At 39.9% G+C, this 10891-nt stretch overlaps 1 protein-coding gene across 2 annotated transcripts in view; it reads left to right on the top strand.

Annotated features, from left to right (window-relative positions):
• The window catches only part of USP40 (ubiquitin specific peptidase 40), a 38191-nt gene that overhangs the window by 14388 nt on the left and 12912 nt on the right, over positions 1–10891 (top strand). For both annotated transcript variants that reach the window (XM_010282712.1, XM_010282711.1), the window contains 9 exons: positions 214–295; positions 1247–1418; positions 2251–2335; positions 3498–3568; positions 4710–5029; positions 5965–6091; positions 6822–6879; positions 7557–7610; positions 10465–10553. In XM_010282712.1, coding sequence (XP_010281014.1) covers positions 214–295; positions 1247–1418; positions 2251–2335; positions 3498–3568; positions 4710–5029; positions 5965–6091; positions 6822–6879; positions 7557–7610; positions 10465–10553 — 1058 coding nt within the window. The remainder of the gene's footprint in view (positions 1–213; positions 296–1246; positions 1419–2250; positions 2336–3497; positions 3569–4709; positions 5030–5964; positions 6092–6821; positions 6880–7556; positions 7611–10464; positions 10554–10891) is intronic.

Here is a 10891-nt window from a genome sequence, read left to right as displayed (position 1 = left end):
TTAGGTAAAGACTGACGGGAAGAAGTAAAAGCACTTGTTTGTTCTTTGTATCATCTTGCAGTTTAATTTTCTCTATTATGAAAGGATGCAACATTATTGCTATGAATTTTCGATGATTACTGTGCTGTAATGTCTCGTCTTGATCACTTTTCTTGTTTGCCGAAACACATTTTAAGTAGCTGAGGCCAAACTAGCCTATATTATTTGTTGCAGCGCGAGGAAATCCAAGGTACCAAATTCCTGAACACCTTCTGAATGAAATGAATGCTGCTAATACTGAGCTGCAAAAAAAGAGGTATATAATGTAACTGTACTGATTCTTAAACAGCATTCTTAATCTGCAGGTCTCCAAAGTGATTTAAAATGAAACTCATTGAGTAGAGCCAGATACTAAAATGATTCAATGTCAGAGAGGTTGATCGAGGAATACAACTTGTATGCCCAGATCCTGCCTTCAGCTGGTTCCCTGCCTCCCTGTTAGTGGTGTAACTAGCCATTCTACAGAATTTCAAGGGAAACTTACTTACAGTTAAAAATTGTACCATTTTTTGTTGAAAATCATGGCAATTCTGGAAGGAGAATGGAATACGTTATCTTAATTATGTTTATAGAGGGAGTTCTCTCTTGGGAGAAGGGGGCATGACTTGCTTTACTGTGAAACAACAGATAAATGGCATCCTTTGCCAGAATCATGGAGGAAGGAGCTAGTGATATTCAGGTTGGTTGAAACTTTTCCTTCTGTTGAGGAACACACAGAACTGATAAGAAGCCTGAATTGCAGTTAAGCTATCAAAATACAGACACGCACGTGAGAGACGCAAGTCTTGTGTGATACCTCTGTACTGTGCAAGTTTCACTCTTTTATTTTTTAAATGTCATATTTGCCGCTACATTTAGCTAATAGGACTGGAAATGGATATAAAGGAGGAAGTCATGGCTGTGTCTGTCCTGACTCAGTTTCCGTACAGTTTTTCTGTCTTTGCGTTTCAACAGAGTACACAGCCTGAAAAGTACCCTACAATCTCCACACTCCTAAAGATGAAGTTTGTAATTTTGTTTGGAAAGGTAGAAGCAAGGTGTAGAAACGCACAGAACATACTGTTATAGTGCTTACGTGGAGGATGTCTACGCTAGCTCAGTATCGTACAACGTGTTCCAGGACAACTGCACAGAAGCATCTCTGAGATACGCTAGCCATTTGTCGGTGTTAAATTCACCGGTTTATTATTGTGTTATTCTTTCAAAGAGCGGAATGTGACTCAGCAAACAATGGCATTGATTTACATCTCCATTTGAGCTCATGTTATAAATTTCACAATGGGGCTTTGCATCCTTCACTTACTTGGAAAGAGAGTGTTGTGGATTTGACTATTGATAGAAGAAAAACGCTAGGAGACCTTCGACAATCAGTATTCCAGGTATTTGCTATATTAAATGAACTCAAAGACTTCATTTTTATTTGAGCCACAACAACATTTACAAATGTATTTATGCCGCAATTTTTATCTCAGTGAGACATTTTCAACAGTAAATGTCCATTTAGGGATCCAAAAACTATATGAGTTTACACAGAAGGAAACATTGGTTTGAGGTCTGTTCTCGAGGTGTTGAAGAAACCAGAAAATCGATGAAACTTTAATTATGTAGACTTCAAAGCTCATAAGCTAATTGTTTATATTTGGGCAGCATGTACATGGGCATGGATTGACACTTTGCAGAACTCCAGGCTTATTCTTAACATTTCAGTTTGTGACAGATTTGTCTTTGTATTTCAAGGAGCTAGCTGGCCTTGAAAGGAAATAATCAGAGTAGTTTAAGAAAAAAGAAAATTGGTTAAAAGAAATATTTAGCTTAACTACTGAATGTAGTGTCTTTGTATTTATTCTCTTATTATGTTAAAGGAATGTGACAATTTGTAAAATGCTTTTTCATAGATATCTAAATCAAAGCTAACGTAGTGTCAGGAAACACTGTTTGCTTTTCCTATACCTCACAAACCTTTGGTTAATGTCCACTTAAAACTTTATTTTCGTCTATCTGGTGACTAGTCTGAAAGACCAAGTCCTAACTGTTTGACTGTTTCCTGCGTTACTGGCCTTGTTGAAATAAATAGCTGTGACTTGTTAAGTGTCACCAAGTGAGCTTGGTAGCCAGGCTGTAACAGCTTTCAGCAAAGTTGTAATTTTGAGTGATTGAGTTATTGCTTGCTGGTGTTTTATATTTTTTTTTTTTTTCATTCTTCCCAATAAGATGTTGGAATCTTGGGAAGGAGACATGATTCTCAGTATTGCCAAGCCTTTACCAGCAGGACTGCATCTTTACCAGGTACTTGATGGTAAGTATATTACATGCAAGGCTTCCATGTTATTTATATGTTGTATCTACTGCAGACATCGAAGATTTCATATATAAAACATCTTGGAGACTTGTATTATTGAACACTCTTCAAACTCAAACCTATATGCAGGTCTGCTGCTGTTGAGTTATTTAGGACATTCTTAGTGAAATGAAGGGTTTTGAGACTTTTATACGTAATCTTTGTTGTGAAGTGCAGTAAGACTGCTGATCTTATGCAAGTTAGATACATTTGCTGACAAAAACATATCAGTCTCTATTTTGACCTTGATTTGCTTATCACAGTATTTACCTAGTTGGTAGAGGAGAGGATAGAAGAGAGGAGCCAGGGTGATATCAAAGAAAAATGTAGATTAGACTTAAGGTGAAGTAGGAATTTTGTAACAGAAAATGCTTACATAAAAACTACATCAATTTATTAAGAGTACATTAGTATTTTAAAGTCATGAGTTCTGTCTCCAGCTTTGTATTGTTAGACAATTCTGTTAGTCATCAAAAGCCTATTCAGCCTTTTAAAAATTTTATGGTCTTTGTGGTCTGTTTCAGAAAATTAGGGTTCTACCAGAACATAACCCAACTTCCCATGATGTTGACATCGAAATACAGAGGCACTCATAGCTGCTGTAAATATTCCTCCACATGCTAGTACAGTTCTTTAAATGACAATGACTTTTAAAAAAATCTGAATCTGTCTTACAGTAGGAAGGTAAAAGAAACAGCAGCATGGGCATTAGTATTTCAAAGGATGGGCTTGGAATGTACAATACGTAACTCATTTATTAAATCCAGCCTTTTTAGTTGAAATCCATTGATTCATTGTTAAATCTCATGTAGATAATCCTGACCAAGCAGCTTTGCCAAGTGCTAACTTGGGCCTTGGTTTGCAAGGGAAATTGAGTTCAAACTTTTGTGCTGCGGCCCTCTTCACTCGGTGAGAGTGCTGTAGGAGTGTGTACCCCCTTGTGTTTCTCTTGCTACATGAGTGAACCTTAACTTACCCACCGTAAATGTTGACCACACAGCAGCTTTTGTAATGATATACTTGAGCCACAGTAGAATGTGCCAGCATATTTCAGTTTACCATCTGACCCTGGTTGTCTGTTTTGTGGGAGGCGAGAACTTGATGATTTGCTCCTTTTTAGGAGATGAACTGACACTGGATGGCATTGGGCTGGCTGATGGAGCAGACATCTTTGTGTGGAATGGGAAAGAGGTAAAAGAACTAAATACCCTCTCTCGTTTTCAGTTCTGAAGAGATAAGATGCAATCACCAGACACTTTTTTGGAAATGTCAATCTGTTCTGCAGATGTGCTGCTGACATACACCAACGTTGGCTTTGGGGACACCTCTTCAGCCTCATCTAGGATACTATGTTTTTACAGCTTGTCTGTAAAAGTACATCTTGAGTGATGTACAATGTACTGCTTGATAAAATTAGAATTAAACTACGTAGAATGTGATATGGTCTGATTGGTGCCTGTAGATATCCAATGCCAATTACATTGGAGTATATTCTGAAAGCATCTGGTGCCTCTTGGAAGGAGATCAGTTGATAGTAATGCAATAACAAAAACTTATGCCCTGTAGTGAATCATTTCACATATAAGATTAGACCTGTCAGTGACTACTTCTGTGTATGGTCTTCCTGCAATACTGTATTCCTTTTCTAGTGTTGCATATTCCTTAGGGCTTCTGCTTAACTTTCAAACACTTCCCTCAGTGGTTATGTAACACAGCATTTTATTCCATCTCTGTAATGGAATAAAATACTACTTTTAAACGACTTTTGTTGTAAAAGTATGCATTTTCTTTCTGATTTATCAGAAAAACCCAAGACCAAAAGAAAACATCTAATAATAGAGTCATTCTTGTCTTGATTGTACTTTTGGTATGGTCTATGGGACTCCAGCTCCCTGCATGATTAAATTGCCTTCAGCAAGGAACTGTATTCTTTGCCTAGGTGGAATATCAGAAAGGCTGGGTTTTAAAATCTAACTTTTTTGATCCGCCTCAGTCACACTTTTGGGTAGTTCTTTAATATCCTGAGGGACTGAATTCCTCTTTTCTTGATCTGATGGAGACGAAGTGTTCACTGGTTTCCCAGCTACTGTTACCAATATATTTACTATACAGGCAGACTTGGAACAGACCTTAAAGTTGCGCTTTCTCTTCCCAACACCTTTGAGTTACTCTAGTTGTTGAGTAGGCATTTGGTGAAAGGTGCTTTATTTCTAATGAGAAGAGAGGGTCCATCATTTTGTCCCAATAATTTTATTGTTTTCACTTATTGCTGTCCAGTCTCTTCTGTCTTTTATTGATCACCACTGCGTAAATCTTGCATTCCTTACTTCAGGTTGGTGGTACAAAGGTGATGACAGGCCTTGATCATGAACCTGTGGTCGTAAACATTCTTCGTTTAGCAGAGTATAACGAAGGAGGGAAGGGTCAGCATTTCACAGAATCGCAGCACGTCTTTTCACGCAGCACAAAACTGGGTGATCTGCGCAGAGCGTTAGCACCGTCAGGAGGAATCATTCTGAAGAATGGCTCAGGACCAGACAAAGAAGCCAAGAACTGGGAAGTTTTTCTTGAAGAAGATATGAAGGAAACAGTCAAAAGTGTTGGCCTGATGGATGGATGCTCAGTACTAATCTTAGACAGCCATGACCAGAGGTAACCATTTTGATTACAAGTATAATTAAACAAAAAAACAATTTTGGCAAAATCTGTTTAGTTAAAATTACGCTAGCTATATATATATTCTTTTAATACATCTTTTATTCAGGATAATGTAATCTTAAGTTTTGGAGATCAGGTACTTACCAACTATTAGACATTTCTTTGCTTTTGAAGTGCAGATACAGTCACATCCTTTGACTTACACTTGTAAAGGGAAAAACCTGGTGAGAACAACTTGTACCCAGTGTCCTGCTGCATTTTTGGCATAACCTGAATTTCTGAGGTTTGAGTTGTGTGGTTCTCCAAGGGACTTGGTGGGGTGAGAGAACAGAGCAGTATCAGAAGAGTATGCAGCTCTGCTGAATCTCCGAGTTGAATCTAAAGTTGCCAGGGGCAAATTTCTGGCCTCGTTTCACTCTCCAGTGCATAGCCCTCAGGTTAGGTTCCTGTTTTGAGAGACATCTATATGTGCTTGTTACGTAAATTCTGACTTCCTTGTTGAAACAGTACTGAAAAATTGAGGTTAAATGAAGCAGTGAGAGGACTCTTCACCAAGAACTGTGTTTATATACAGTAGCAGAGAGACAATCTCAAATTTTAGTTATGACTAGGTATTCTTTTACAGTATTTTTTCCAGAAGCCTTAAATCCAGACGCGGAAGGTGACTTAGACTCTTGACATGCCTTCAGAAGCTCAAGTCCCATTGAAAGCCACTTACCAAAACATAGTTTCTACTGGTTTACTTGGTACCCAGCCCAGAGGTGCCAGGATGCTGCCTGAGACCTCTGACTCTTACTCTGTGACATGCCATCGCTATTAATGACCTAGGTGTTAGTGGTTTATTTCAGAGCTTTGGTATTTAGCGATCTAGCCCAGACAATGTGTAATTTTCCTGTCTTTGACCATCTTTGCACTTCTCATTTTTACAGCTTCGTGAATGTGTCAAGTGGCAATTTGACTGCATTTACATATGACATCAGCTGGCTCCAAGTTAAAAACTTCTGCGGAACGGATGATGAAGAGAAACATGTTAAAATTACTGCCACTATTGAAACAGTAAGAAATCTGATTGTTCAGGGATATAACACAGGCTGTTTCCCTTAAAAGCTTGCCAGTGCACTTGGGCCAGTTAATGAGGAGTGCATTTAGCCTCAGGGATAAAGTTTATAGGTGATGAAGATAGTGTGCAAGTCAGAGTTACTGTTACTGGAATACTTTTGACTGCTGTGTAATAAGACCAATGCTGGTAACTTACACCAGTGCAGTCTATATTAGTGTGTTTTAGTGTGAAACAGTTTTGGTTTTGGACCATCCTGTCAATGTATGTTTGAGGCTGTGTCAGTAAACAAAAGCCAGAAGAGGAGGAAAGTATTATTTCTTGTTTTCAACATAGGATAGGAAAATATGCTGGTTTTCCCCAAGGGGTGGACTTCTCTGATACCTTTTCTGCTCTTTAAATTATTTCCTGTTGCAGAAAATATGAAGTACTACTAAGTTTTGCTCACAAAATTACTGTTTGTGAAATATTTAGTCTTTTGACAAATCCAAAAATTTTCTTTGGAATACTATTTTTAAGGAAAATTTCCACAAATGTGTTATGATATCAGTGCATTTATTTGTTACGTATATTTGGTATGATAATGTTAAAGAAATGTTCTCAGCTGTGTATAGTGTTAACAGAACATAACCAGGACACATTTCAAGTGAAGGCTGCCTTTTGCTGACTGGCATTTGAACAGCACATCTGGCATTCTACATTAGAAGTGTTAATATTGCGTTCTTTTAGGTGATGTCAGATATCAAAATGAAAGCAATACGGGAGCTTCAGCTAGAGGAGGAGCTAGGTAAGTGTTAAGCTGCTTTACTTTTAGATCTGGTAATGTTAGAATGTACTGGCTGGCTTCCTGCTTTTTGCATCACTATTCAAAACAGCAAATCCATTGCTGTTAGGAGTTTTTTTTGGGAAGAAAGAGAGTGCAAAGAACTTAAAATTAGATTAATTTTGAATAAAACTATGATTTCCTGTCTTAAAAATAAATCAATGTAAGCCTTGATTAAAATACATTTTATGAGGCTCTTATTTTTCAGAAGCTATTTGTGTAGGAATGATCATGTCATCTTACTAAAGTATTACGCTAAGAATTAAAGAAGATTTTTTTTTTTACCTTATTCCTTTCTTTAAGACACTCCAGTATGCTTTCGTTAAAGCTTTTGTTGATGTATTTACCTTTTGAAGCACTTGGTCAGTTTTAGAGTATTTTACGGATTGTGGCTAACAGCTGGCTTCAACGAAAAACTATTGTTTCACTGAAAGGATAAAAACTAAGACTGTTCATGAAGTCTCTAGGAATGTCTCTCCAATTGTACTTTTGATGTAATACCTCCAGAGGGAAGCCTCCAAGATAAACCTGTTATTGTCATTAATCTTAAACATGTTATCTGTCTAAACTTCTGAGCCAAATTTCTTCTCATTTGAATTACTTAATACATCTGTCTCTCTTTCCTACCCTTTTTGTTACAGCAAATGACAGCTGTCTTAGACCTGTTAGTGGAAATGGGAAACTTCTTTCTCCAGGTAAATTTATTTATTTAATCATCACTCTGTAAGAAGTTCAATTGGGAAACTTTGTTACCCTTTGCCCTTTCCTGGGAGAAGTACACACACATAACTCCACTGATTTTCAGGCTTAACTGAAGCATTTGTAGATTTGGTTTTTTGTGTGGGTTTTTTTTCAGTTTTAGTGTTTATTAACAGTACCAATACAAAACTAGAGGGTAAACTTAAATGTTCAGCTTGGTTTTATTACTTGCATTTCTAATGAGTAAAACTAATTAGCATACCTGCTGCTCTTTATTGACCACTGGCCATGTGCTTCAAGACTGTGGGAATTAACAGAAGGTTCTGTTTCCCATACTTATTTTATAAATTGAAAAGTCTGTAAATGATCTGTTTTGAATCATATTTAATACATTACAGAGCAACTTTCTAGATGTTCCAGGAAGCAGAGTCATTGTTCCATGTCCTAACTTATATTTCCTGAAACAAAATGGACTAAATGTGTTTCATAGAAACTTAGAATCTTTGGGTTGGAAGGGGCCTTTCAGGGCCATCTAGTTCCCGGCCCCTTCGCCCCCCCCCCCCCCTGCCATGAGCACAGGAACATCTTCAACTAGAGCAGGTTGCTCAGAGCCCCGTCCCACCTGACGTGGAATGTTTCCAGGAATGGGGCATCTACCACCTCTCTGGGCAACCTGGGCCAGTGGTTCACCACCCTCATTGTGAAAAATTTCTTCCTTATATCTATGCTCTTTTAGTTTAAAACCATTACCCCTTGTCCTATCGCAACAGGCCCTGCTAAAAGGTCTGTCCCCATCTTCTAATGCCCCCATTCCTTCAGCTTGTCTGGATGGCATCCCGTCCCTCAGGCATGTCAACCACACCACCTCAGCATGGTGTCATCTGCAAACTTGCTGACAGTGCACTCGATCCCACTGTCTCTGTCATTGATGAAGATAGTAAAGAGTACTGGTCCCAGTACGGACCCATGAGGGACACCGCTTGTCACAGACCTCCATCTGGACATTGAGCCTCTGGGTGTGTCCATCCAACCAATTCCTCACCCACCAAATAGTCTACCCATCAAATCCATCTCTCTCCAATGTAGAAAGAAGGCTGTTGTGGGGGACCGTGTCAAAGGCCTTGCAGAAGTCCAGATAGATGACATCAGTAGCTCTTCCCTTGTCTGCTGATGGGGTCACTCCATCGTAGAAGGCTGCTAGGTTGATCAGGCAGGACTTGCTCTTGGTGAAGCCATGCTGGGTGTCTCGAATCACCTCCCTGTCCTCCATGTGCCTCAGCATAGCTTCTAGGAGGATCTGTTCCATGATCTTGCCAGGCACAGAGGGGAGACTGACGCGTTGGTAGTTCCCTGCATCTTCCTTGCTACCTTTTTTAAAAATGGGTGCAATGTTTCCCATTTTCCAGTCTCCAGAGACTTCACCTGACTGCCAGAACTTTTCCAATATCATGGAGAGTGGCTTGGCCAGTTCCAACACCAGCCAGTTCCCTCAGGACTCTGGGATGCATCTCATCTGGTCCCATAGACTTGTGCATGTTCAGGTTCCTCAGGTGGTCTTGAACCTGATCTTCTTACAGTGGGAGGGACTTTACTCTCCCAGTCCCTGTCTTGCAGTCCATCCACTTGGGAGGTGTGGGAAGAAAAGTGAAGACTGCCAGTGAAGACTGAGGAGACAAAGAAGTTTTTGAGTACCTCAGCCTTCTCCTCATCTGTTGTTACCAATTTGTTACAAGTATTGATGTGCAAGGGTGGATTTCAGAACACCTCGAGCAGCAAACTTGAGTCCTGTGGTAATGGAGGAAGCAGTGTTAGGTTCCTGTTTACTGTGAGAAGACTGCTTGTGCCCGCAGTTTTGAAGCACACTGAATAATGTGTGGATTTGTGCTTCCATAAGAGTGGAGAAATGTGTTCATGCCGTAGCCTGCTCCTTGATTTGGATGAGCATGTGATGCCACCTGTCACTATATAACAGCTCCTGATGGCCAATGTTGAGCAGAAAAGGACCCCCAGCTTTGCTTTTGCCATTGTTGAGGCAGTGGTGAGAAACCGAGTGGGTCAACGTTATGTTTGCTGGGAAACATTTTCTGTGTCTGCTATTTTCTAATATATTGCATTAGTAAAACACTGACAAGAAGCCAAGGAGAGATTAATTCCCCTCCATTCAGCGCTTGTCAGATAACATCTGGAGTACTGTGTCCATTTTTGGGGGCTCCCCAGCATGAGAAAGAAGCCTTTGCAAACTAGACCCAGTCCAGAGGAGAGCACCCAGGATGGTCTGGGAGCTGGAACATAGGAGAGAGGTAGGAAGCTGGGTTTTTCCAGCCTGAGGAAGAGGCTTGCAGGGAGGAAAGGTAATTGCCATCTTTAAGTCCCTAACATGGACCTGTAGAGAAGGCAGAGCGAGATTCTTCTCAGAGGAGCACATTGAAAGGATTAGAGGCAGCAGACAGAAGTTTCAGCAAGGGAAATTCTACCACTTGATATGGTGAGGGTGGAAAGGGAACTCACACTGGGAGTACAGTAGACATGGAGCCCTAGGAAGCTGGGGGATATCCATCCCTGGAATTATTCAGAGCTTGACTGGGAAAAACCCAGAGTGAACTGATCTGACTTCAGAGATGGTTCTGCTTTGAGCAGGGGTTTGGAACAGACAACCTGCAAAGGTCCCTTCCAACCTAAATTCTTCTGTCACCCCATATACCAGGAATGGTGGGGAGGAACCTTTATACAAATACTGCTTTGCTTTAGTCATAGGAGGCTTACAGGCTCTAAACAGCAGCATAATTGAATGGATATTTTCAGGAAGCATCAGCTTATGATGTTCGTTGTGTTTTTTTGTCCTCCCTGAAGTGCCTGAGGATTATACTGTCAAGGAAGCGGAACTGAAAATGGGAAGCTTGCTAGGTCTGTGTCGTGGGAAAGCTCCAACTTCCACTCAGGTATAGTAGTGCTATGACTGTAAAGGGCCTCATGCTACTCTTTTATGCTTGGTTTACATTTCCCAGTATTTCATGTAGTCCTCTTTTTACTCTTGTAATGGTTGTAAATGGCATGAAAAAAATGATCGGAGACACTGAGAATTACACATATCAGCATGAAGGGCTCACACCATTTATCTTGGTTGCAGAAGGCCAAGAGCATATACATGACCAGTTAATGTAGCTCATTTGACAAATGGTAAATCATTTATCATTCATCTGTTTGTGGTTGTCCAACTTCTGTGCTCTGGTGTATGTAAACTTTTGTATAGAGCGTAAAATAAGATAAGGGACATACT

Source organism: Phaethon lepturus, unplaced genomic scaffold (assembly GCF_000687285.1).
Source record: "Phaethon lepturus isolate BGI_N335 unplaced genomic scaffold, ASM68728v1 scaffold3312, whole genome shotgun sequence".
Lineage (NCBI taxonomy): Eukaryota > Metazoa > Chordata > Aves > Phaethontiformes > Phaethontidae > Phaethon > Phaethon lepturus.
This window is presented reverse-complemented; position numbering and strand designations above follow the sequence as displayed.